This window comes from Mauremys mutica, unplaced genomic scaffold, assembly GCF_020497125.1.
Source record: "Mauremys mutica isolate MM-2020 ecotype Southern unplaced genomic scaffold, ASM2049712v1 Super-Scaffold_100301, whole genome shotgun sequence".
Taxonomy (NCBI): domain Eukaryota; kingdom Metazoa; phylum Chordata; order Testudines; family Geoemydidae; genus Mauremys; species Mauremys mutica.
This window is the reverse complement of record NW_025423308.1, coordinates 191,304-218,173: the sequence shown is the minus strand read 5'-3', so window position 1 is coordinate 218,173 and position 26,870 is coordinate 191,304. Positions and strand designations below refer to the sequence as shown.

At 53.5% G+C, this 26,870-nt stretch overlaps 2 protein-coding genes and 7 non-coding genes across 10 annotated transcripts; 3 read left to right on the top strand and 6 right to left on the bottom strand.

Moving 5' to 3' along the window:
• On the bottom strand, window positions 1-73 carry TRNAA-UGC. The gene has a single exon. It is a non-coding gene; the product is annotated as a tRNA-Ala (tRNA).
• Window positions 74-185: 112 nt separating this feature from the next.
• TRNAI-AAU lies at window positions 186-259 on the top strand. Its single transcript has one exon. It is a non-coding gene; the product is annotated as a tRNA-Ile (tRNA).
• Window positions 260-2,648: 2,389 nt separating this feature from the next.
• TRNAD-GUC lies at window positions 2,649-2,720 on the bottom strand. The gene has a single exon. It is a non-coding gene; the product is annotated as a tRNA-Asp (tRNA).
• A 751-nt stretch (window positions 2,721-3,471) lies between these two features.
• On the bottom strand, window positions 3,472-12,315 carry LOC123360744. Of its 2 annotated transcripts, none has more exons than XM_045001263.1 (2): window positions 12,254-12,315; window positions 3,472-5,862 (listed from the first exon to the last, which is right to left on the bottom strand). In XM_045001263.1, the coding sequence occupies exon 2, from the start codon at window positions 5,377-5,379 to the stop codon at window positions 3,931-3,933; it is 1,449 nt and encodes a 482-aa protein (XP_044857198.1). In that variant the 5' UTR covers window positions 5,380-5,862; window positions 12,254-12,315; the 3' UTR covers window positions 3,472-3,930. The 2 variants fall into 2 exon arrangements, with proteins under 2 accessions (XP_044857198.1, XP_044857197.1); XM_045001262.1 differs by lacking the exon at window positions 12,254-12,315 and adding an exon at window positions 10,591-10,632.
• LOC123360745 lies at window positions 8,408-10,882 on the bottom strand. Its single transcript, XM_045001264.1, has 2 exons — window positions 10,616-10,882; window positions 8,408-10,195 (listed from the first exon to the last, which is right to left on the bottom strand). The coding sequence occupies exon 2, from the start codon at window positions 10,146-10,148 to the stop codon at window positions 9,129-9,131; it is 1,020 nt and encodes a 339-aa protein (XP_044857199.1). The 5' UTR covers window positions 10,149-10,195; window positions 10,616-10,882; the 3' UTR covers window positions 8,408-9,128.
• Window positions 12,316-20,900: 8,585 nt separating the features above from the next.
• TRNAS-AGA lies at window positions 20,901-20,982 on the top strand. The gene has a single exon. It is a non-coding gene; the product is annotated as a tRNA-Ser (tRNA).
• A 2,736-nt stretch (window positions 20,983-23,718) lies between these two features.
• TRNAQ-UUG lies at window positions 23,719-23,790 on the bottom strand. The gene has a single exon. It is a non-coding gene; the product is annotated as a tRNA-Gln (tRNA).
• A 1,627-nt stretch (window positions 23,791-25,417) lies between these two features.
• TRNAF-GAA lies at window positions 25,418-25,490 on the bottom strand. Its single transcript has one exon. It is a non-coding gene; the product is annotated as a tRNA-Phe (tRNA).
• Window positions 25,491-26,335: 845 nt separating this feature from the next.
• Window positions 26,336-26,408, top strand: TRNAR-CCU. Its single transcript has one exon. It is a non-coding gene; the product is annotated as a tRNA-Arg (tRNA).
• Window positions 26,409-26,870: the final 462 nt, after the last annotated feature.

The window sequence follows — 26,870 nt, the reverse complement described above, 5'->3', positions numbered from 1 at the left end:
TGGAGAATGCGGGCATTGATCCCGCTGCCTCTCGCATGCAAAGCGAGCGCTCTACCACTTGAGCTAATTCCCCTACCTTGGTAGGTGGTGTCTCGATCCATCCATTCGATAACGGAGGCCACATCGTTCCCCGCGCCAGCCAGTGACTCCTTCCAAAAGGGTCAGGCAAGACAGGCCTTGCTGTTGGCCGGCTAGCTCAGTTGGTTAGAGCATGGTGCTAATAACGCCAAGGTCATGGGTTCAAGCCCCATGCTGGCCACTCCGGGAGGGACAGGGTGGCTTCTGCTCTTTTGGCTGACTGCTAGGGGTGGCAGAGGCCAAAACCTGGTGGGCCGGGAGCGGGCAAGAGCCCTGCTGGGCACAGGCGCCGGGCAGCACCAAGCTCCTGACACCTCCTTGGGCTCCCCTCCCTGGGCTCCTCGCTCCACCTGCTGCCTGAAAGGAACTTGGAGACGGGTGAGCCCGGCCAGCTGCCTTCCAGGCTCATAGGAGGCCAGGCTTGAGCTGCACGCCCGCGAAGCCAAAATCGCAGGCCTGCTGGCTCGCCCCCATTGTCCACAGGCGGTTGACCTGATGGCCCGAATTCTTGCCGGCCGCCGGCTCCACCCAAATGTACCCGACGCCGGATCACGCTCCCCAGCCCAAGCCACAGAGGAAGGCTTAATACTCGGCACCCCAACCTAGGGGAGAGGCTTCACACTCCGCCGGCGCAGGGTGACCTTTGGGACTTCCCTGGACACCATCCTCCCACCGCCCACAGCCAGACCCCCCAAGCCCACCCCTCCGACAGGAAGGAGCAGGAGGACCACTCCGCCCAGGGGCACCACCACTCCAAGTCAGCTTCACTTGCTTTCTCTTCTACCCCTTTCCTCCCAAGTTATGCGCGCCTCACGGGAGCCAGCTCTGGGAAGACGCAGGCACCGCACTCTGACTGGCGCAAGCCAAACGCCCACACCGAGAGTTTAGCACGGGCTCTTGAGGCACTGGAGGAACCCCATGCAGACGCACTGACGGAGCTAAGCTTTACGGCCAAGGGCCCTACCTGTGCAGAAAGCCAACTTGCTTGTGAAAAAGACTCCTCTTTCGGCTCCCCTTCCAAACTTCCAAATGCCTCCAAATGGGAAAACACACACACTGAAACACCCAAACGGTCCTAACGCTGGGGCCAGGCGAAAAAGAAAAGCAAGGAAAAGATTTCTAAATGGCCACCCTGCCAGAGTCGTACAGCTCCGCAAGTGAAACCCATGGGAGGGACATTACACAGAAAAGGGGAATGGAAAGCTGCCCAAATTGAGATGCTGTGGAAAGCTACAGCCCCATCGCTACTCCTACTCTGCACACTTCTTGCAACAGCTGATGAACGGCCAGGTGCTTTTCGCATCCAAGCCCACACCAGGGGAAGACCTTGAGAAGTTTCCCGTGGCTTGCCTGGTTCAGCTGGTCAGAGTGCGGCACTCGTGGAGGCAAGATGGTGCAGAGGAGCCCCTGGGTGGCTGTGGGCCTGGGGAGGATGGATTTTGATTTTTTGGCCTGACCGCTACGGGCAGCAAGGCCAAAAGTCAGATGGCCGGCTCTCCCGTCCACCACGCTCATCAGGAGCCCTTAGTCGACAGGCTCGGAGTATGCGGGCATTGCCCCGTCATAGGTTTATTCCCCACTTCGAACTTTAGCATCCACAAGATGGGGACCTGCATGGGCCCCTCTCAACTTAAATCCTAGTTTAGATCTGGTAAAGCTGCCACCCTCTAGAAGTTCCAGTGTCTATCACACGCCCTGTTCCCCCAAACCTTCCCTGGGGAACACAGATCCAAACTCCTTGACTCTTAACCCTACGGGAAATAAACCATTCCCCCACCTTCTTCCCCCTCTCCTAGTTGTTGGGAAAGATACCTTGATTCAAACTCCTTGAATCAAACAAAGAGGGATTCACTTTTCCCCCTCCACTTCCCCTGAAAATCCAAACAAGGGAAAAAATCAATCAGGTTCTAAAAAGAAAAGGATTTTATTAAAAGAAAGAAAGAAAGTACACTATCTCTGTAACACCAGGATGGAAAAACCACGAGGCGTGCTGCAGGATAGCCCCTCCCCACCAAAAAGCAGTGCCGTGACCCGGATTCGAAACAAGGTTGCTGCGGCTACGGCGCAGAGTACTAACCACTGTACGATCACGGCCAGGCGCTGGGGGTGCAGGCTAGCACCCCACTGGAAAATGCTCATCTCTGCGCTCTCGGGGCGGCCACCTACCTCGCCGGCGGCCACAGGTCTTTCTCAAGTCTCCCCATTACAGTCACAGGTCAAATGCTGAGCAAAGGAAAAAAGAGAGGAAGCCAATCCCATGCCTGTCCCTTTTTCTGTCTTCCTCCACCCCTGGACCAAGTCCCTCCCCGTTTGTCTGGGTCATTGTCCTCATGCCCCTGGCCAGCCTATTTCCCTTTGCCGCTCTGAAACGTGCCCCCACGTGCAGGCCCCGAAGCTGGGCCCGGGGGAGGCTTTGGCTAGGGCGAGCATGTCCTTGCGAGGTAATTGTCTCTCTGGAGGTGAAAGCCATCAGTGCGGGGTGTGAAGGGAAGTGGCCGTAGAAGGAGAATGGAAGGCATGGGGTGGGCAGGCCAGGGATTTCTTTGTCCCCCCCTTCAAAAGGGGTCCCCCTCCCCGTCAGGGAATCGAACCCCGGTCTCCCGCGTGACAGGCGGGGATACTCACCACTATACTAACGAGGAAAGGGGCACGGTGAGTGGCCCCAGCTCCCATAGACCAGCTATGGTCAGCATACACCTACACCGTCGCATGGGCCCCAGCAGGCAACAACACCCCTGGCCCTCTTCTGCTTCCCAAAGGCTTTGGCCGCAGCAACAGCCCTGGGAAAAGCCCTGGCCCTCCTCACCTGCCCTTGCCCAGCAGGACGCCTTTCCGGGCCTACACAGCTCCTCACACAACACCTTGCCCTCCCCTACCAGCTCAGCAGCACCTTTTTTCCTCTCAAAACCTCCTCTTGACACCCTCCCCCTTCCACACTTCACACTCACCTCATCACAAACTCACCCACGGCCCCTTTGGCTTCTCAAGCGCCTCTGGAGGGACGCAGCTTCCCAGGCACGCAGATCCTTCCCTTCAATGCGCACTGAACGGATATTCGAAACACAGCCCTTTCCAGGAGGGAATGCGCTGCTTTTGGACCCTGGCGCCCAGCAAGAAGTCCTGGGACTCTTTTTCTGACCGATGAACCCCACTGACTTGCCTTTACCAAGCAGAAACTAAGGACCGGCTGATGGCTCTCTTTGCAAACGGACGCCATCAGACTGAGCCACGAGGCGTGCTGCAGGATAGCCCCTCCCCCCCAAAAAGCAATGTCATGATCTGGATTCGAACTGCGGTTGCTGCGGCCAGGGTGTTGCCGGCACAAAGGCCTGAGGCGACAACAACAGTGGTTCGTTGCCCGCTGTGCTTCGCTCCAATAAACACACCAAGGTGGAGAAGCAAAACAAAGTTTATTTGAGATCTCAAAGCACGCACTAGGAGAAACAGTATCTCAAATCCAGCGCAACAAAAACAAGCAATTTTCCCTTTTTATATGTCAAGCTGTTTGTTAAAGCCTTTGTTTCATTCCCCCCTACCCCTCCCTTGTTAACTGCAGCTACATTAGGCATTACATTATAGCTTGTTAGAAAAGTTCTCATCCGCATGTTTATCTGTTGGCCTTGTCAGCTCAGGCACATGAAGACTTCTCCCCCTCTTATCACTATTTTTGCTAGTTAAACAGGACCGCAGCTGTCTGCTAGAAAAGCTGACTCTCACATATTCTGCTTTTAGGCTGTTAGCATTTAGGTTGGTTAAAGTTCACAAGATGGAGTTACTGTGGCTCACTTAGACCCAGAGCAGGGGGGCTTCATCGACACTCATGGTCTTCCACCCCCCCAAGTTACCTGGTAGCTACGCCCAGTGACACCAACAATTCCTCCTTTGAGAACACTCAACAACCTTTGGCAGAGTTTTCTCATACTCTGAAGACAAAAAGTGATTAAGTTCCATACAATCAGGGTCATCAATTAAGGGGCACAAGGGAACATCTGGGGAATGGGGGGTACAAAGCTTATGTATAAGTGCTTTACAGCAAGCGAGCAAAAGAAAGAGAACAAAACAGATTACAATACCTGTGAGCAGGAGGCGAACAATACCTCCCCCTAATCCCCCTAGATCAGGTAACCAACCCCAGAGGGAATCAAAAATAGTAGGTTCTGCTTCCTGGGCCTTCCACAGGTTAAAGGCCCGTTCAGCTGACAGGATGTGCTTGTTAATATCCTGTGAAGATTCTGGGACATAAATACAACATTCGTCCCCAATAAGGGCACAGACCCCGCCCCGTGAGGCCAAAATATAATCCAGGGCCTGGCGATTTTGCAGGGATAATAACCGGAGTTGGTATAACTCAGAACTTATGCCTTTGTCTATGGCCAGGGTGTCATTGGCAAATTGAGTAAGGAATACAGAAAGTCTCTTATAAAGTTGGGCCATTCGCCCTACTCCATAAGAAGGGAGGAATATCATTCCAAACCTGTCTCCCTCACCGATGGGTTCAAGGGTAGCTCTCAGGGACCGGTAGTAACTGGAGCGACCTGAGGGAGCGTGGGCCACAACACGGAGGGGAGGGGCAAGGAATCCTTTATAGCAACTTCCATGCCACCCATGTGGGAGCCACTTGTAGGCATTACGGCCACACATAAAAAATGCCTGTCCATTAGCAACCAGCCCATTAATCCCCTGCTGGCGCTGGGTGGCAATATGAGGGGGCCAGTACTGGAGTCCTTCCCCAGTATCCTGGCCAGTGCTGTTGAGAAAGGGGATTGTAACATTAGTTGTTGGAGACAAGTAATAGTGACAGGAACTATTACCTGCAAACCAAAGGGCATTAGGTGAAGAAGGCTCCCTAAAACAAAGCAGACCTTGGGGTACAACCCGGAGTCTGATGGGGGTAGGTTTCTGTAAGAGGTTGCCAAAGGGTTGCCAGGAGCTGTTGGTCAAACTATAAAAGCGCTCCTGAGAACAATTATGGCTTAGGTTTCCTCCAACTCTGCCCGACATAAAAGGCTGCCGTATATTATAAGAAGTTATCAATATTTCCTGGCAAATATCAGACCAATTTTGGGGAATGGCACGCCAGGGCAGCCCCGCTGAATGATGGGGAATCTGGGCACATATCCAACAGTTGGAGAGATTAAACTCACGGGCAAAAGCAATTTTCAGGGCTTCATATGTATTGGTAGCCATATCTGTAGGGAGAGGTCCCCATTCTGCATGTGCTGTGGGTGTAACAGGAGGGAACAGAAGGAATACCTCTGTGACAAAAAAGAATGTTGTAAAAGACCCTAAACCTGAACCCATACTGGCAATTACAGCAACCCAAATGCCCAATGGATAAGAATGAAAGCCACCAAACAAAGCAGAAAATAAAAGGACCAGGACCAGAAATTAGGTCGGCCTTCTGTGAATAGATAAAACCAATGCTCAGGGTGCTCGTGGGAAGTGCGCTGTGGCTGTTCAGAGAGATCACAGGGCATTCCCAGCGACCCTTATTGTCTTTTGAATAGCAGTTTAAGTCCCAAATCGTCGCTAGAAGCTGCTTCTTTAGCAGGCTGCACAGTCCACTGTTCAGGAGCAGGCACTGCTTTCAGTCGAGAGTGATGAATCCAGTTCTTGTGTCCTTCGACCTTTGCCACCATGTGGGAAACAAGCAGGACGGTGTAGGGTCCCTTCCACTTCTCTTGGAGAGGCTCATCCTTCCAGGTCCGAACGAGTACAGAATCGCCTGGCTGCAAGGAGTGGACCGGGGTATCCAGTAGAGGAGGCTGTGAATCTTTGGTATACCTGTGAAGAGAAGAAAGAACAGCAGACAGAGAGCATATGTACTGAGACAAAAACCCGCAGCCTACCTCCCACTCCCCTAACAGAACCGGTGTACCATCCAGAGGCCATGCCCTTCCAAACATAATCTCGAAGGGACTAATCCCTAACCTGCCCTTGGGGAGAGCACGAATGCGGAGTAACACAAGGGGCAAAGCATCAGGCCACTTAAGAGAGGCTTCCTGGCAAATCTTAGAGAGGTGTCGCTTGAGTGTCTGATTAGTATGTTCCACTACACCACTGGCCTGTGGTCGCCACGGTGTGTGGAGCTTCCAGGAGATTTGCAAGACATCTGAAATCCTTTGAACAATTTGAGATGTAAAGTGTGCCCCATTGTCAGATTCCATCCACTCGGGGAGCCCAAAGCGGGGAATGATCTCCTTGACAAACTTAAGAGCCACTGTTTTGGCGGTGTTGTTACGACATGGGAAGGCTTCGGGCCATCCACTGAATCGATCCACCATGACGAGGAGATACCTGTACCCTTGGGTTCTAGGAAACTCAGTAAAGTCTATTTGCCACACCAATCCTGGGCCTGGGGTAGGTTCCAAGGTAGCTGGCAGCACTGGCACTCCTGGTCGAGGGTTATTCTTTTGGCAGAGTAGGCATTCAGCCTGTACCTGGGATGCTAGGGGTCTAAGTCAAGAGGTTAGAAAATACTTGCTCATGAGCTGAGTAAGAGCCTCCCTGCCTGCGTGGGTGGTTTGATGCAGTTTTTGCAGCACTGGTCGGATTAAGCCCTTGGGCAGGAGGACTTTTCCCTCTGTGGAGTAAAACCATCCCTCTTTTTCCTGGAGACCAAGCCTGTCAGCCAGGTTTCTGTCCTCAGAGGAGTACTTAGGGGCTGCAAGCTCACCTACTGATGGAATGAGGGCATGCATTTGGGCATTCTCCTCTGTTGGTGATTTCAGGGTAGCAGCACGCTTGGCTTCCCTGTCTGCTCTAGCGTTGCCCTTGGTTACATCCTGGTCCTCCTTCTGGTGAGCTTTGCAATGCATCACTGCTACTGCTGAGGGGAGCTGTACTGCTTCTAAAAGCTGGAGAATTTGAGACCCATGCTTGACCGGAAAACCCTGAGCAGTTAACATTCCCCTTTGTTTCCACAGACCAGCGTGAGCATGCAATACCCCAAAAACATATTTTGAGTCAGTAAAAATATTAACCCGTTTGTCTTTTGCCAGTTCAAGTGCACGGGTTAAGGTCACTAGTTCAGCAAGCTGGGCAGATGTTCCAGCAGGTAAACTCTCTGCTTCCACTGTATCGTAGAGGGTCACAACAGCATAGCCCGCCCTCCTTTGCCCATCTATGACAGCACTGCTCCCATCAGTATACCACTCACAGTCTGCATTTGAGAGCGGTTGATCTTTTAAATCTGGGCGGCTGGAGTATTGGGCATCTATGACATCCAGACAGTCATGTTCCTGCTTTTCTGTTTCTGGTAGCAGGGTAGCTGGATTAAGGGTGGGACAGGTTTGCAAGGTAACTTCAGAGTTCTCTAACAATTTTGCCTGGTACCGAGCCACCCGAGCCTGAGTGAGCCAGAGACCACCCTTAGTGTCCAGCAGGGCTTGGACCATGTGGGGAGTATACACTTGAACAGTTCCTCCCAGTGTTAATTTTTCAGCTTCCCCAAGCACCAGGGCCATGGCTGCGACCGCCCGCAAGCATGCTGGCCACCCCTTGGCAACTTGATCCAGTTGTTTGGAAAAGTAGGCTACAGGACGTTTCCAAGCACCTAACAGCTGAGTAAGCATTCCCAGGGCTACCCCTTTTCTCTCATGTACATACAGTTGGAACGGCTTAGATAGATCCGGTAAACCCAGGGCTGGAGCCTCCATTAACTTCCTCTTTAAGATTTTAAATGCCCTGTCCGCTTTTGGGGACCAGTGAAAGGGGTCATGATCCGCTCCCTTAACACATTCATACAGAGGTTTTGCCCACAGTCCAAACTCTGGGATCCACATTCTGCAAAAGCCTGCCATGCCCAGAAATGCCCTAAGCCTTTTCCGGTTGCTTGGGATAGGAATCTGGCAAATAGCCTCCTTTCTTTCGTTAGAGAGCTGCCGTTCTCCTTGCCTTATGTGAAACCCTAAGCACTGTACTTCTGAGAGGGCAATTTGAGCCTTGTTCCGAGCCACCCGGTATCCTCGGAGCCCAACAAAGTTCAGGAGGCTCACAGTGGCTTGGAGGCAAGGGGTTAATCCCACAGCCGCAATTAACAGGTCGTCTACATACTGCAGGAGGAGGATCCCGTCCGGAGTATTCCACTCCTGCAGGTCTTTGGCCAGCGCCTGGCCGAAAAGCGAAGGGGAGTTTTTAAATCCCTGTGCCAACACAGTCCAGCAGAGCTGTTTTTTAACCCTTCCAGTGTCTTCCCACTCGAAGGAGAAAATCTCCTGAGATTGGGTATCAACTGGAATTGTAAAGAAAGCATCCTTCAAATCTAGGACTGAAAAATGAGTATACTGCCCCCCTATAGAGGCTAACAGTGTATATGGATTTGGAACAAGGGGGTGCAGAGTCTTAACCCGCTCATTGACTGCTCTCAAGTCCTGTACCAGCCGATACGTCCCATCGGGCTTTTGCACGGGCAGGATGGGGGTGTTCCAAGCTGATTGGCATTCTCGTAGTACCCCATGCTCTAGGAATCGATCTATAGTCTTTTGCAGTCCCTCTCTGGCTTCCCTTTTAATTGGATACTGTTTGATCCGCACTGGGCTTTTTCCTGGGAGGAGTTGAACCTTAACAGGGGTGTGATGGGTTGCCCTTCCGGGGACCCGTGATGCCCAGGCAAGGGGATACACCTGGTCCTCCCACTGGCTCCACTCTGGGGCTTGCATGGCTGAGGGTTCAACTGCAAGGGCCATTATCCAGGCATTCTCAGGGGGTAAGGTAAGGGTTATATCATCTTGAGTAAAATGCAGAGTGGCACCCAAACGACAAAGCAGGTCCCGTCCTAATAGGGGTGTTGGACAGTCAGGGAGGTAAACCAGCTTGTGAGATATAGTTGTGTTTCCCAAGGCACATTCTGCTGGGGCATATACTGGGCACTTGGTTCTTTTCCCCGTGGCACCAACCACTGTAAGGGACTCTGCTACTGGCAGCTGAAGGGGTTGATTCACGGCAGTTCATGCTGCTCCAGAGTCTACTAAAAAGTCTATTTCTGAATTTCCCACCCTCATTTTTACTCGGGGTTCCGGGGGCAGGATGGTCCGTCTCCCCTGACACCCCTAATCTTGATCCTCTGCTGTCATCATGGGGGTATCTTCCCTTTCAGGGCACTCATTTTTCCAATGTCCCTCCTTCCGGCATATGGCACACTGGTTGCGACCCAAACGCCTTTCCTGGGGACCGGGGCGCCCACGTCCACGGCCTCTCATTCCCCGGCCCCTTTCACCTTTCTGTGACTTTCCTCTGCCGCCGGCCTGCACCGCCGCTAACATCATCTTCATTTGCCTTTTTTCCTTCTCTCCCTCTCTAAGGGCATAAGCCCTGTTGGCAGTCTCCAAAATCTGAGCCATAGACATTCCCATTAAATCCTCCTTTTTCTGCAATTTCCTTTTAATATCAGGGGCCGCATGGCTAGTAAAGATACCCTTTATGATTGCCTCAGTTGTCTGATCGTCTGGGTCTGCGCTAGTACTTTGCCGGATGGAGTCCCGAATGAGCTGTAGAAAAGCCACTGGACTCTCTTTTGATTCCTGGATTAGCTCATACGGCTTTGCCCAGTTGTTATGTTGGACAGCCGAGTGCCTGAGGCCATACATAAGCAATTCCTTATAGGAGTTAAGCATCCTCAAACCCCCCTCCTCATTCGGATTCCACCCGGGGTCCACTGTGGGGACAACAGCTTCTGGCAAGGGTTTTCCTTCTCTATCCTCATTATACCTTCTTTGTGCCTCCTCTCTAGCTTTAGCTATAACTTGACTCCGTTCCACTTCAGACAACAAAGTTCTCATAAGTATGTTGCAATCATCCCAGTCAGGCTTATGGCTAGCTAGACACCCTTCAAAGATTGAAATGAACCGACCTGGATTAATTGAGAATTCCCCTGCTTCTGCCTTAAAGGCAGCTAGGTGTACAGGATTAAAAGGAACATGAGAGTACACTGGCACAATCTGGGCTGCACGCTCCTGTGTTCCAGGACGGGCTACCACATTCTCAGTAATCAACGGATACAATCCCACCGAGGGGGCATTCCCTGGAACCTGTGGGGGTGTTGGAGCCGAAGGGGACACCGATTCTGCCATTACAACCGTGGGAGGGTTCTGGGGATTAGCAGCAGTTACTACCGAGTCTGTCGGAGTCAAATGGCACTTATATAAAATATCAGTCCTATTTCTTAACATCATAAACATATATGCATAGAGATGTTCATTCCATTTACCAGTTCGCTGACAAAACAAAAGTAATTGAAGGATCGTGTTGTAATTAAGTGATCCTTCTGGTGGCCACCTTTCCTGGTCCTCTAGCTGATATTGAGGCCAGTCAACTGTACAGAACCTTTTTAGTTTACTTCTAAGCATTGAATCTGATGAGAACACATCCCAGTGGGCTAGAATGCATTCTAGGGGTGTACACTGTGTTCTGCCGGCTGTACTCTGTCCCTGTCCCATACTCTAAGAATATGAAGACACTGGGCGTCCCCAGGTCCTAATAGGCAAAAAGTCCACACCACTGGACCGTTCCTACCATATCCACAGGACCGGTTCCTCACCGTCGCCCGCAGCTGCTTCTCCACTTATCTGTGCGTTGCACCGTTGTGCCCTCCGGGGTTGACCAAACCACGTCTCCGCCGAGGCCCCCGATGAAGTCACCGGTGCGCGCTGGGCGTCGGTCGTTGTCGCAATCCGTCGGCCACCAGGAGGGATCCGGGCAAGGCTAAATTTTGCCTCGAGCCCACCCAGGGATGCCAAAACTGTTGCCGGCACAAAGGCCTGAGGCGACAGCAACAGTGGTTCGCTGCCCGCTGTGCTTCGCTCCAATAAACACACCAAGGTGGAGAAGCAAAACAAAGTTTATTTGAGATCTCAAAGCAGGCACTAGGAGAAACAGTATCTCAAATCCAGCGCAACAAAAACAAGCAATTTTCCCTTTTTATATGTCAACCTGTTTGTAAAAGCCTTTGTTTCATTCCCCCCCTACCCCTCCCTTGTTAACTGCAGCTACATTAGGCATTACATTATAGCTTGTTAGAAAAGTTCTCATCCGCATGTTTATCTGTTGGCCTTGTCAGCTCAGGCACATGAAGACTTCTCCCCCTTTCCTCCCCATCTTATCACTACTTTTGTTAGTTTAAGCAGGATCGCAGCTGTCTGCTAGAAAAGCTGACTCTCACCTATTCTGCTTTTAGGCTGTTAGTATGTAGGTTGCTTAAAGTTCACAAGATGGAGTTACTGTGGCTCACTTAGACCCAGAGCAGGGGGGCTTCATCGACACTCGTGGTCTTCCACCCCCCCCCGAGTTACCTGGTAGCTACGTCCAGTGACACCAACAACGGCGCAGAGTACTAACCACTATACGATCACGGCCAGGCGCTGGGAGCGCAGGCAGCAGCCCAGCGGAAAAGACGCAGGTTTTCTGGCGGCCACAGGTCTTTCTCAAGTCTCCCCATTACAGTCACAGGTCAAATGCTGAGCAAAGGAAAAAAGACAGGAAGCCAATCCCATGCCTGTCCCTTTTTCTGTCTTCCTCCACCCCTGGACCAAGTCCCTCCCTGTTTGTCTGGGCCATTGTCCTCATGCCCCTGGCCAGCCTATTTCCCTTTGCCGCTCTGAAACGTGCCCCCACGGGCAGGCCCCGGCGGAGGCTTTAGCTAGGGCGAGCGTGTCCTTGCGAGGTAATTATCTCTCTGGAGGTGAAAGTCATCAGTGCGGGGTGCGAAGGGAAGTGGCCGTGGAAGGAGAATGCAAGGCATGTGGTGGGCAGGTCAGGGATTTCTTTGTCCCCCCTTCAAAAGGGGTCACCCTCCCCGTCAGGGAATCGAACCCCAGTCTCCCGTGTGACAGGCGGGGATACTCACCACTATACTAACGAGGAAAGAGCCACAGGAAGTGGTCCCAGCTCCCACAGACCAGCTATGGTCAGCATTCACCTACACCGTCGCATGGGCCCCAGAGGCAACAACACCCCTGGCCCTCTTCTGCTTCCCAAAGGCTTTGGCCGCAGCAACAGCCCTGGAAAAAGCCCTGGCCCTCCTCACCTGCCCTTGCCCAGCAGGACGCCTTTCCGGGCCTACACAGCTCCTCACACAACACCCGCCTGGGACCTTGCCCTCCCCTACCAGCTCAGCAGCACCTTTTTTCCTCTCAAAACCTCCTCTTGACACCCTCCCCCTTCCACACTTCACACTCACCTCATCACAAACTCACCCACGGCCCCTTTGGCTTCTCAAGCGCCTCTGGAGGGACGCAGCTTCCCAGGCACGCGGATCCGGCTGATGGCTCCCAAGTGTGCAAGTCCGTCCCCGCAGAGCTGCCCCATAGGGTGACATTGAAGAAACTGTGGAAAACAGGATGGGGGTGGGGGGTAATAGGCTCCTATATAAGAAAAAGTCCTCCCAGACCGGCCTGTCCCTTTAAACATGGGACATCTGGTCACCCTGGAGCAGCCCCGCACTCCTGCTCCCCGGTTGGTGCGTTTGTAACCCGGGGGCTGAAGCCGACGCGAGAAAGGGAATTGAGCGAGCTCGGAGCTCTCCGGCGCCACCTGCTGGGAGCAGAGGGCAATGACTGAGCGGCGTCCTGGCTAATTTAAATATCACCTGGTTCTCTGCCGGGTGGCTCCACGGCAGAGCTGGGGAGAGGCCTGAGTGTGGCAGCACCTTATTTGCATATATTAAAAGCGGCAGTTTGGGGCCATTGGGGTAAAATATGAGTAAGTTTTGGGGTTGGGCCCCACATGTTTAGTGCAGGCTATGGGGAGCCGGGCTGAGCAGAGCCTGCCCCGATGGGGAGTGTGGTCACCCTGAGCTGGGAGCGCGTGGCCAGACATGGGGAAGGGGGCTGCAGGGGCGGGGTAGAAAGAGAGGAGGGAGAAAGTTGGTTGTGGAAAGCAGAAAGTGTGTCCCCCCTTTTGGGTGTCTGGGTGGGGTTCTCGTTACCTAAGGAAGAGCAGCAGTGGGGGAGGGGAATTGAGACTCTGCTTTGGAGGTTGCTGGGGCGGGGGGAGTGCGACAGGAGCCACCCGGTGCTGGCTGCTGCTGTGGGGCATAGGACAGGTGGGGGAGGGGCTGTCTGGGTGCTTGAGATGAGGGGCGGTTCCTGGTTGGCTGGTGCTGGCCTGCCTAGTGTTTTCTGACAGCTGATCTCCCATTGGCCCTTGTGCAGGGCGAGTCTCTGAAAGCTGGTCTCCCATTGGCCCTCGTGTGGGGCAGTCTCTGAAAGCTGGTCTCCCATTGGCCCTCGCGCGGGGCTGGTATCTGAAAGCTGGTCTCCCATTGGGCCCTCCCCAACTGACGTTTCTGACAGGCTCAGCTCCCATTGGTGACGTTGTCTGACAGCGCTGCGGGGCGGAGCCGCCAGGGCCTTGTGCGCTCAGAGCTCAGCGCCGCCCGCGAGAAGCGTCGCGAGGCCGCGCGGGGCCGGGTCCCGCTGCCGGGCGGAGGAACCGAGACCGCAGCAGCGGCGCCGCCTCCCGCCTGGCGAGAAGCCGCAGCACCGGGGGGGTCACAGGGCGCGAGGCGCTTCCACGCGCGGCTGTTTCCTGCCGGTCGCGGGGTGACGGGTCCGGCCGCGGGGCGGCCGGGGGCTGCGGGGTCCCGATGGCAGCCCGGGGCTCTGGCGTCCGCCCGCGGCGGCTGGGAGCTGCGGGGCCACCTGCAATGGCCGGGGGCTGCGGCTTCTCCTCACCCCCCCCCGGTGACTGGGAGCTCCCGGCTCTGCCTGCGGTGTCTGAGCGCTGGGGGCTCCTCTCCTGCCTGGGGCGGCCGGGAGCTCCCGGGGCTTCGGCGCTGCAGGGTCTGTGAGCAATGACGTGGGGCTGCAGGGTCCTCCCGCCATCAACGCCTGTTGGGAAATCCTGGGTCCATCCGCAGCGGCTGGGAGCTCTGGGTTCCACTCGTAGGAGCTGCAGGGTCCATACACAGTGGGGTGGGGCTGTGGGGGCTCCCCAGACACCCATGGCTGCTGGGAGCTCCTGGGTCTGCCTGTGGGAGCTGTGGGGAGATGAGGGATTTGGGGTGGAGGAGGGGGCTCCAGGCTGCAGGGTGGGGCCGAGGGATTCAGAGTGCAGGAGGGGGCTGTGGATTGAGACAGGGGGTTGGGGTCCAGGATGGGGTGATGGCTCTGGGGTGGAGACAGGGATGAGGAGTTCCAGGTGTGGGAGGAAGCTCTGGGCTGGGGCAGGAGGTTGAAGTGCAGAGGGGTGAGGGATCTGGGGTGCAAGAGGGGGCTCTGGGTTTCGGGGGGTTCAGGGCTGGGGCAGGGGGTTGGGGTGCAGACTTACCTCGGGCGGCTCCTGGTCAGTGGTGCAGCAGGGGGGACCTATTGGCCACTTCCAGGGCACAGTGCGGTGCCCTAGGACACGTAGGGACCAGCCTGCCTGAGCCCCGCAGCACCGCTGACCGGACTTTATAACCTGGTCACCCCACTGGGAGCTCCAGGGTCCCCTTGTCACATGTGGTGGCTGGGAGCTCTGGGATCCACTCACAGCAGCTGGGAGCTGTGGGGTCCATCCGTGGTGGCATGGGTCTGTGGGAGCCCCTTCCGACACTGGTGGCTGATAGCTGTGAGGCCCCCACCGGCCGACAGCTCCAGTCTTGCTGCCTCAGGGCTGAGGTGGAAAATGTCACTGAGATCTCTGAAAGTCACAGTTTCTGTGACCCCCTTTATATAATCTTAGCCTTAATAGTTGTTGACTGTCTCTCTCAGTCTAGTGGTCTGCTCTAGTGCAGATGGGACAGGGAAGACAGACGCTCACCCCCCAGCACAGGTTTGGGCAGAAATGGCTCTTGGGCTATTTGCTGTGCATGCAGAGGACTTGTCCAGGCCGGTGGAGCAGCTCAGCCAGATGAGGAGCTGGAAGAAGGAGACTGGAGCAGCCTGGACAGCCCACTTTTTCTCCACAGCCACTGCCTATCAGCAGGATTCCTCCTTCTCCTCAGTGAGACCAAATCTAAGCACCTAGATAGCTGGTCTGTCCACTGCACCCCAATCCCCCATGCCTGAGCCTCCCTGCCAAGTCCTGTACCTGGCTCCAGAGAATTGTCTCACATCTCGCTGGGAACTCGACTTCTTGTGCCCAGAGAGTCTCGGCCCCCCTCAGTAGAGGACCTGAGAAACACTGTGTCTGCCTCTTCCAAATAACTGCTTGGAAAGCTTTTGTTCCTGTGACCGCGTGGCCTAATAGATAAGGTGTCTGACTTCGGAGCAGGCAATTGAGGATTCGAGTCCCGTTATGCTTGTGCAGTTTTACCTTTGGGCTGAACGTCCTGCTCCCTTCAGGGCTGGAACCTCTTCTTGGCCGCTCAGGCCAATGCTCTGGCTTCAGCTAGAGCCCCAGGAAGGAGTTGGGGGTTGGGCGTCACAAAGGCTGGGGCATGAGCCCCAGGTGCTTCCAGTCTCGCCTTTGCCCTTCCTGACTTGCCAAAGAAAATGGGCGGCTGCCCGGGTTAGCGTGTGGAGCAGTTTCCCTCTTCCAAGTGTGCGCCTGTCCCTGTGCTGGAGGGTACTTGCTAAATAGCACCTTGGGAGCCTGGGTGTTTCTCTGCTTCTCGCCAGCTGGGGAAAAGCCTCTTGGGGTAAAATCTCCTGCCCCACTGCCAAAGTGAGCACCTTGAGTGGGAACGGTAAGAGGCCCCACCAGGGGGGCTGGCCCTGCTTTCCTACCATCTTCTGATGTTGGCCACAGAGCATCAGCAGCTGGCTGTGGGTGGTTTTCAGTGGGGGTTCGGCATAGCAGGGAGCAGGGAGCAGCCTGGCCGGGTGTCTCTGTGGCTGTCTGCTGGCCACGCATAGGCATGGTTCTCCCCTCCTCTTGCCCTGCCCTCAGTTGCTCTGTGGCTTTTAAGCTTCCCTTGGAGCTGTCAGCCCCAGCCACCTCTGCTCTAGGTGCCCAGAGGAGGAGAGGTGCTGGGCTCCAGCCTGGGACTCTGCCTCCCTCCTGCCTAGCCCTGACTATGAAACCTGGACCTGATACTCCTTTCTTCAAGCGCCATGTGGGCAAGAGGAAAAGTGTGGTAGAAAGCACAAGGGCCAAACTTGTGGGCATCAGAAATCCCAAACACCCAGTCAAACCATAGCCACTTCTAGACCCCATTCCAACCAAAGACCTGGCTCCAGTGGGTATGAGTCACTCAGCACAAGGTAAACAACTCATTCTTATACAGCTGGAGATAGGAAAGCACTTGGATCTCCAGGGATTTACCACAAGGTCCCACTGAGATTTGAACTCAGATTTCAGCATGCCAACCAGGGCCGGCTTTAGGAAGTGCGGGGCCCAATTCGAACAGTTTTGACAGGGCCCCGACAGGGATGACAAAAAGAAATGTAAAAAAACATGTGGGGCTTGTACTCACTGGGCGGTACTCCGAGTCTTTGATGGCACTTCGGGGGCGGGTCCTTCACTCGCTCCAGGTCTTCGGCGGCACTGAAGGACCCGCCGCTGAAGTGCTGCCGAAGACCCAGAGCAAGCAAAGGACCCATCCCCGAAGTGCTGCCGAAGACCCGGAGCGCCGCCAGGTGAGTACAAATTAAAAAGGCGCCTCTAGCCAGGGAAGAGATTCTCACTGGGCGCGGGGCCCTCTTAGGCGCGGGGCCCGATTCGGGGGAATTGGTGGAATTGGCCTAAAGCCGGCCCTGATGCCAACCATTACACCATTGGACCAGCATGTGCGAGTTTCTCTGAACATTGGTGACCCTATCCTAGAATACCAGGGTGGGAAGAGACCTCAGGAGGTCATCTAAGTCCAACCTCCTGCTCAAAGCAGGGCCAATCCACAAACAGATTTTTATCCCAGATCCCTAAATGGCCCTCTCAAGGACTGAGCTCACACACCTGGGTTTAGCAGGCCAATACTCAAACCACTGAGCTCTCCCTCCCTCACCGGGCCAGTTTCTGTAAGGGGACTGTTGGCCCTTTACTAAAACTTAGTGGGGGTTTTGGTTGGCTAGTTCCCAGTCCCAATAGAAGGGGGAAGGGTCAATGGGAAATCAGGACCCTGAGACTGACATGCCCCTGGGGCAATGGTCACCAACTGGTAGAGAACAAGTGAGAATTTGTTAATGGAGAAAAATTCCTGGTGATAATTGGCAAAGCTGTGGAGATTTTGAAACGTTCCAATGAATTTACACATGAAGATACAGAGAGACAAACACACACAGACAGAATGAGAAAATCACACACTGCACAGACCGACACAGACATAAACAAAAACCAAACCCACACAGCACACAGAACCATATACACATAAGGGAAAACCACACAAAACATAGAAAGAACAAATCCACACCAAAAAGTACAGCAAAATCCCACAACAAGAAAGCACAAAAACCACATTCCAAAAGAATACTAAGCAAAAAACCAATCTGCATGCAAAAGTCATACACACACCCACGCACCCACACAAAACTATGCAAGGCATCCACCAAAATCACACAGGACCCACATACACATCAACATGACAGACAACATAAAACCCCAACGTACAGAAAGCCAGGCAGGGTTTGAGTCTCACAGCGAAGAGGGTGAGCACACAGGCGGTTTGGGGAGCAAAGACTGAGGGGGAGTCGGGGGCAGTGCTCTGGGCTCTGCCTGACCCCTCCTGACACAGGCGGCTGGTGGAGAGCAGAGCCTGGTAGATCTGTGGAATCTGCCCTGCTCTCTGTAAAGCAAGGGGACCTCGGTGTCTTCTGAGCCAGAATTGTATTTTCTGCAGGGCAAAATGATTGGCAGAAGCTATTTGCTTAAAGAAAGTTAGTAATCTAGGTGAAGTTTGAACTCACAGCTTCAGCATCACTCCACTCAGTATTGCTCCATAAGTGTTGATCATTAACCCATTGCACCACTGGAGCCTTCATGCAGGAGTGTGTATCTGTATTTCATGGATGGATTAGAGGGGTCTGTGGGGGGGTTGCATTAGCTAAAACAAATCCATATTAAAGGCTGCAGGTGAGGTTTGAACTCACAAGCTCAGCATGACTCCACTCAGCATTGCTCTGTAAGTACCGGGCACTAACCCATTGCACCACTAAATGCTGTTTTCAGTAATTTGTCTCCATGTTTCATGGATGGATTAGCGGAGTGGGGGGGGGTGTTGCATTAGCTAAAACAAATCCATATTAAAGGCTGCAGGATGGCAGCAGCAGAGGTGGGGAGCCTCCTTCCATGTGATAGAGCTGGTTCCCCCTTCCATTGCTCAGGGGAAGGTTGGTGCTTTGAGCCCACCCGGTGCTGGAATGTCCCATGGGTGAGATTAATGGGACTCTTGGGAAGGGAGGGGAAGTATTTTCTATCCCCGCCTAGCTCCATTGGTCTCCTGTGGCCCTTTCGGCTCTCTGCTCCCCTGTTGGGGAGATGCAGAGACAAGCCCCCATCTGGGTGAGTCACCGAGAGGCTGTGTCCCATGGCGTGTGGGGGGAGAGGGGTAGGGGTGGGATGGGGCTCAAGGGGAGAAGGTTCTGTGTGACAGTGGGGGGGAGGGGGAGGGTGTGTTCCTTAGGATAGAAATGATGGAAAACACAGGGGTAGTGACAGTGAAGCCCCGTGTCTGAGTGTTATGACCCTGTGTGGTGCCGCCATTCACCTTCCCCTCCTATGGTCTCAGCTTTCATTGAATCCAGCATTTTTTCACCTGTCATCACCACAGAGGTGTCCCACATGCCTCAGCTACCGAGTGTCCCTCTTAGAGACGCCGAGGACTGGAACTGATTTCAGCTGCTGGACAGCTCTGCTAGGTCTTTATTCATTTGCACAGGAAAATGCTGAGTGTTTAAACTCATTTCAAGCCCCCCGCCCCCATTCAGCGAACTCCTGAACATACTGGAGATGGGTCTGGAAATCGATTTTCATTCAAAAAAGTTTTTAAAGGGAATCACTTGGATTGGAATTAAGAACCCATTACCCTGCAGGGAAACATTCACCCACTGAGCTATACTCTCAACAGAGAGTGCCCTGGATAGCCCAGAGCAGGAACAGTTTTTAACCTTTCTCTCTATACAAACACCACAGCTTACAAACTCCCCACCCCCGCTCCGTGTCACCAGAGCACAACAACAACTCTCCTTGGGGCACACACAGCTCCCCAGCTCCCTGCCCGTCAGTCTCTCCAGCATTGCTCCAATCCCTTAAAGCAGGGTCTCAACCACAATTTACCTTAGGGCCAGGGCCAGTCCTCCAGTCCTCCCAGTGGGCCAACAAAGTCACTCATACTGCCCAGAACCCGCCCCCCAGAACTCCACCCTCCCTGGGAGGGAGTTTGGGTGGGGGGAGGAGGTCTGGGGTGCAGGCCCTGGGCTGGGGATTGGGGTGCAAGCTCTGGGGGGAGTTTGGGTGCAGAAGGGGTGAGAGGCTGGTCTCTGGGAGGGAGTTTGGGTGGGTGAGGGGTTCTGGGGTGCAGGCTCTGGGATGGAGTTTGGGTGCAGGGTGCAGGCTCTGGGCTGGGGCGGGGGTAGCGGGAACAGGAGGAGGGGTGGGGTTGCAGGCTCTGGGAGAGAGTTTGGGGGTGGGAGTATGTGGGGAGGGGATGGGGGTGCAGGCTCAGGAAGGAGGTCAGGAGTGTGGCGCTTACCTGGGGCTCCAAGGCGGGGCAGGCTGGGGGTCCTCCGCATGCTGCTACCCCCAGGCATCACCCCCACAGCGTCCCATTGGCCACAGGGGTGAAAAGGCAGGGGCAGCGCGCGGAGGCACAGCCCCACCCTGACCTGCCATGCGGAGGGGCCGGCAGCCTCTGGAGTGAGCAGACAGATGCTGCTCAGCTCTGCTGCACTGACGGGGCCCCTGGGGGGAGCGCCTGGGCACAGCAGGTGGGGCCAAGGGAGTGACCTGGTCCTAAAACTGCTGGCGCCCCACAGGCGAGACCTGGGAACCAGGACTGCCAGCCAGACAAACACCTTTAAGAGGTGGCGTCCCTCTCCCTGTCAAAAACTGATCTTCCTCCTTCAGTTCAGTGACAGCCTGAATTGTTCCTTATCCCGGTTGCAAAATCTTTTGATGTACTTCTTCCTATCAGCAGTGTATTGTTTTCTCTGGAGTCTAGACCTTGACCAAGAAATTTGTACCTTGATAAAATAATCGACTGCCCCTGGTGAAGACAATGGACTTGACACCCACTGGGGTGTCCCTACACAGGTACAAGTACTAACAACAGTGGCTGCCTTTTAGCCATAGATTTTAATCAGGGCAATAAATTGAAACAAACCCCTGTTAAATCATTTCTCAGCCCGAGTCCTTCACCCACATTCCATAGAGCATTGGGCCACCATGTGGACGTTTCATTTCTGACCTCAGTTTCACACAGAGACAAAATTTCCTTTGCACAGATCCATAAACAGCAAAACCTCCCTGTGTCTCTGGTCTGAGCCAGGGCATTCGATTCCAGTGAACCCTTCTCTCCTGCAATGGCGATAGTCAGACAGAGGGGACGTGGCACCTGCATCCCTGCCAGGGAGATATTGGCTCAGCTCTTTCTTTCTGCTGCTGTTGTTAGTCCATGAAACATCAAGGGTGGAATGCAATGCTGAATTCACGCACCAGCCCTCAGTGCCCCAGAGAAATCCTGCCCCCTGCTATTGGAACGATGTGCTGGAGATTTGATTAGGAAAGGGACTGTCTGAATTGTCAGAGTGGGGAATGAACAACAATCTACAGCAATGTCGTTCACACAAACACACTCTCATGCTGCTCCAGCCGGAAGGGAAATGGGCAGGAATTCTCGCTGTTCAGCCCAGGACACACTTACACTAATGCAGCCGTGAGTGTGCTGGGGAAGCTGGTCTGAGCAAACAATTTGAAGTGACAATTTAGTGAGAACAAAATCATCATGCAGTGAAATGGGTGCATGTCAAGTAGTTGTGGCCGAGTGGTTAAGGTGATGGACTAGAAATCCATTGGGGTCTCCCTGCGCAGGTTTGAATCCTGCCAACTACGCAAGCACTGCGCTGCTGTTGTTATTATTGCAGTCTTAGTGCCTGAGCATCCACAGTGCGAACTGGAGATAAATCTAGTTTCACTCTGTCTACACTTAAAATGCTGCTGTGGCACTGCTATAGCACTTTGGAGTAGACAGTGACTGGAGGGATTTTCCCATCCCTCTAATAGCTGCATGGACAGAACAATTCTTCCTTTTTTTAGCACTAACTAACCCGGGATTAGGTCACCTTAACTCTATGAGTTTGTGTGGGGGGTCACACCCTGGGAGACATCGCTTTGCCAGTTCAGTGCCCAGCATACACCAGCCCTTAGATCCCTCTGGGTATTTCAATGCAGGCACTGACCTGTGAGAGGAAAACATCAGCTCACAAACACAGAGACTGAATTTCCCACATTTAATCTCGGTGCACTTTCCAGAAAGTCACGAAATTCAATTCATTCTTGCTAGGACAGAGAAAAAATAAGTGATACTAAGTTTTTGGCTTGATTAAATAAAATTAAGTGTTTAATTAATATAGTAAAAATCTGTACTGATTCCTCTAACTAACACCATAGCGTGAAATAGGAACAGAGACAAATCTTGTCAGTGACGACTAATTTCACAAATGATCTTCCCATTATTAATTTCCACATTGCCCCTATTGGAGGTCTGGGCATCTCCAGTGTCACTGCTCTGCATTCACCTTCCCCTAGAATTGTTCTCGGACATTCGCTTTCCTCTGCAGCATGGGGCACAGGTCACTTGCTGGAGGATTCCCTGCACCTTGAGGTCTTTAAGCCACAATTTGAGGACTTCAATAACTCAGACATAGGTTAGGGGTTTGTTACAGGAGTGGGTGAGTGAGATTCTATGGCCTGCATTGTGCAGGAGGTCAGACTAGATGATCATAATGGTCCCTTCTGACCTTAAGTCTATGAATCTATGAATCTAGTCCCAAATTTGGAAAACTGTGCAGTTCAGAATGAGAATAGTGACCCCGTCTCCTTCCTGCACCTGCTCTACATTGCTCCACAGCAGCTTCTCCACCTGCAGAGTCACCCCAGCACTGCAGTGCAGCCGCCCAGGGTTCAGCAGGGGCCCCTGGCAAGGACAGTGGGTGCAGCTAAAAGCCCGGTGTGCCTGGCCCTGAGGCAGCTGTAAAAAAGGAACCCACCCCCCCAGAAGTACAGAGACTGAATTCCTTAACTTTAACATCATGACCCACTGTAGAAAGCCACACGTCAGTTGTATTTTCACAGGGAGATGCAAAAATCAAGTGACCAATTTTTAAGTTGAGTAAATAAAGTTGAGGAGATAGTTATTAACCTCACAAAAATATACTAAAGATCCCGCAACATAACACCTGAAGGTGAAATATGAACAGAGACAAACCTTGTCAGCAAAGGCTCATTTCCCAAACGATCCTCAAAATGTTACTAATTCCCACCTCTCCTCCGCAGGAGCTCTGTGCAGTGTAACTGTTCTGCAGGCAGCTTCCCATTAAATGCTGTTGTGGGACATTCCCAGACCTGGAAATGTACCAACGACAGAATTTGAAGAGCAAACCTGGCTCCCCGCACCAGGCGGGATTTGAGTGTTTTGTCCCTTGCACTTAGTCTTTGTCAATAGTACAGACGCCCTGGGCAGGACTCCAGGCTCTGCTTGAGGGATCCTGACACAGGGGCTGGGGGGGAGAAAGGATTGTAGATTCTGACCTGGAGAGGAGGTAATAAGTGAAGGGGGCATTTTTTATTAGCCCCCTCCTGAGGGTCCCCAGGTCTGGAATTCTACATTCCACAGGCCAAATGAGGGGATGACGCCACTTGGTTAATGAAAACCAGTGCTCCAGGTGAGGTTTGACCTCACAACCTCAGCATAGCTCCTCTCAGCACTGCCCTATAAGTACCGTACACTAACCAATTGTGCCACTTGAGTACACGTTAATTGTGATTCTCCAAAACCCCTAGGTTGATACAGGCAAGGAGTGACCCCAAAACATTCTCAGTGGAGCTGAGAGCAGGTAGCGACAAGTGTTGTACTCGGTGGGGTGGATTTTTCTTAAGGGTTCCAGGCCCCATTTGACCCTTTTGTTCTTCCCTGTGTAATAACAGAGCTGGTTAAGACTCAATGGAGAGTCTTGCTGCAGACCAACAGATCTGAAATCACTGATAACCAGCTCTAAGCATTAGTCCTGCTTTGGGACAGTGTCTCTCATGCAAGAAACTGCCCAGTCTGCGCTAGCAGTGAGGATCCCTCACTAACAGCTGAAATCAGGGAGAGCTGTGTGAAGTGCAGGGCCCCAGGGGTGCCTGAACAGGGGGGAACAACACCCCAGGTGCCCAGAGGAGGAGAGGTGTGTTGGGCTCCAGCCTGGGACTCTTCCTCCCTCCTGCCTAGCCCTGACTATGAAGCCAGGCCCTGACCCTGAAGCCAGGACCTGACCCTCCTTCCTTCAAGTGCCATGTGGGCAAGAGGAAGAGTGTGGCAGCTACAGGGACCAACGTTGTGGACATCAGGTGAAGCAGCAAGAAACAACCATATGATCAATCCACAGGAATCTCTAGCCAGACTGTTAAGTTCTAGGACCCCAAGCTATAGCCGCCAGCCCATTGAACCAGCCAGACCAAAGACCTATCTCCAGTGGGGATCAGTCACCCAGCAGGAGGGAAAAACCTCACTCTAGTTGACCCTGAGAGAAGGTAGCCAAACACATTGAGCTCCAGTGCTTTGTAGCAAAGCAACGTATCGCCACGAGGTCCCACTGAGATTTGAACTCAGATTGCAGGATTCAAAGCCCTGAGTGCTGCCCATTACACCATGGGACCTGCTGCTTTTTTGTTTTCTAGACCCCTGTGACTCTTGGCTGGTTTGCACTCTGCACTTATTGCTTCCCACCATCAGCTTCCTCTCGCGGGTCTCTCCTCTTCCAGTGACTGTGGTCCTCCACTACCGGATCCGTGGGGCCTGCCCTGAGTCCCTGCATCCCCCTGCTTTGTCTCCATTCCCTGCAGGCTGCAAAAATGTCAGGGGAGTCTGCTCCTCCCTTCACTCGATGCTCCTGCTCATATCAGCCAACTGCAGCATCATCTCCTGGAACTCGGGCAGCTGTTGCTTGATCCGGTCGTACAGTCACACGCTGACTGGCTCCCCTGCCTGGATGCTCTTGTGGAAATCCCACAGGTGACGCTGCAGGACTTTGCACCGTTGGTTTCTTTAATGTTGTGGTGTTTCCCCAGCCGCCGGAACAAAGCCGCCAACTCCTCCCTCACCGACTCCCACCAATCCCCCTGGTAACCACAGAACCCTCTGATGCTTTCCCGTTCTGCCAACACCGCCAGGCCTCGCCCCCCTGCTCCTTTATCTTGCAAGCTCTGGATGTTCAGCTTCCATGTCCTCTGCCCTGGGTCAGGGAATTGCGCACATTGAGCACACGGTGAGAGCTGCGTGATCCGAACAGTCCATTGGCACCACCCTGCACTGGGCTGTCGACGTGCTCTCCTTCACGTAAATCCGGTCAGTGCGACCCCTGGCCTGTCCCCGCAGAAAGGTGTATCCCCTCTGCGGCTGGTGTGAGCTCGGGTCAGAGGAATAGGAGGCTATCGCCTGCCCTCCACTGGTTCCACTGTGGAGAAACACATCCTCTAAGCCGACCTCACTACAGACCTGCGCCAGGTAGTGCTCATCATAGAAGAGTTTCCTCTGACGGTCGGGAAAACAGGACCAGCAGTCCTCAGGCCGGTGCAACAATTGAAATCTCCCCCGACACCAAACACCGTGCAGTCTAGAAGAAGGGAGCCAGTTCCTTCATAGAACTTTCCTTTCATGCCTTAACTGGGGACCATACACACTAATATAGCAGTAACCAGTGCCATGGAGCACAAAGCCCACCAGTAATGCCCTCCCTGGTGGGAGCTCCACCACCTTCTGTACTCGCACCGCGAATGTGAAGAACAAGACTCCAACCCCATCATTCTTCCCTGGCCTGGAGGACCAGAGAGATGGGCCCTTCCTTCAATCACCCTCTGCCCATCAAGCTACCCTGGAGTTGTTAATGTGCATTTCCTCAACACTCACCCTGTCCAAGCCCTGCTGCTCCAAGGCACTGAACATCAAGTGCCTCCTCCTGGGCCCCCAACTCCCTTCCACAGGGCCACTTTCACACATGCCCCTTCCCTGGTACTGCCCTCCCTCAGCTGCACAGAAGAGTTTTCATTCTCTATACCTGCCTGTCACTGCCCAGCACCCCCTCTAGCACTCTCTTCCTGCCATATTGGGTCCACCAATAACTCACTTAGGAGAGACAGCTCCTGTCCCTCATTGTTAAATGTCAGGCCAGCAGCCCACAATATCTTTTCCTACTGCAGAGCCCAAGCTCAGGACTCACCTTGGGTGCAGGGACCACTGTGCTCCCAGAGAACAAGCCACCACTGTGCAAAGAGGGATGAAAGGGCCTGCCGAAGCCTGGGATTGAACCAGGGATCTTTAGATCTTCAGTCTAACGCTCTCCCAACTGAGCTACTTTGGCAGCTGCGTGGTAGTATTTTGGCCTGTTGCTTCTCTGTCTGGGATGTTTTTGTCAGCAGTTGCACACAAAAAGGACAGGAAAAGGAATGGCTGCTCCACACCCCACCGGAGGAACCCAGCGCCCTTAGCTGCTCCCCTCACTCCCCCCCAGCTATGCTACTGAGTGGAAGCGTCCTGTGCCCATCACACAGAGGTTGATCAATCAAAACCCTCTTCTGCCAGCACCGGGCCTCCTTCTTCTTACGCTGGGCCTGCAAGCGAGGGGGCGGCTGGCACAGCGCCAAGAGTCTAACCTGTGAGGCAGGAGGCGGCTGACGCCCGCCGCCTGCTGGGGAGCTCCCAGAAGTTATTAAGGGACAGAGACTTTTCCTCAATGCCCTTAGTAACAAGGGTTTGGGGTTCACCGAGGCCAGTAAGGGGGTCACTATGTCGGCCCTATAACCCTGGGTGTCAGGTCACTGTGCAGCTTTGATCTAGAGCTCGGATCCCAACAACCGACCAGCAGCCCACAGCCTCCCCCTGGGTCTGCCCCACCTGGTTACTCCTTACAGGCTGACCTTACCCCCCTTCCAGCCCCAGATTCACCCCCTAATCATCCTACTGCCACTCAGAGCCACAGCCGTGGAGGTGCTGAAGGAGGCAGGGGTGACTCTAGGGTGGGGTTCTTCTCTAAAGATGGCTGGCAGAAAGGTGGTGCTCAGCTCTGGGACCTGCCCAGGTGCCTCGCTGCCAGGGGGTGCAGACGTTTCTGTAAGGCCATTAAATGGGTATTTGGCTTCTGAGTGAATGTGAGGAATGTGCAATCCTGAGACGGAATTTCCATCCTTCTTTTTACTGCTCTTCAGGGCCCAAGTAGCCTAATGGATAAGGCATTGGCTTCCTAAGCCAAAGATTGTGGGTTCAAGTCCCATCTGGGGTGGCAAAACTCCTTCTTTCTTGTAAATTGCAACAAAGCCTTGGTGTTATTTTCCCCAAGGAAGCTGGGAGACGTTTGAACCCAAAGTACTGGATCTTGGGAGCAATCCCCCAGAAACAGCATCTTCCACTTCACAAATCCTTTCTAGACCCATCAGTAGCAAACACTTAATACTAGTGTTTGTCTGAGAATAGAAGGAAGGGGAGTGTTTACTCCGACACCTCAGTGAGTGAAACAGACAGAAAGAACAAGGCTGTCCTGAAAGAGAATGGATCTGTCTGGAGACAAAGCAGAACCTGAGAATGAGCAACAGTGTGAAAAGAAGAACTTCAAATGTGTGTTAGGTGTTAGATAGGTTGGTCTGACAAATTTCAAGAAAATACCAATGCTCGTAGACTGATGCGGACACTGGCTGCTACTGATCTTTTACTGAGAATTCATTGAGAAATATTTTCCTTAACTATG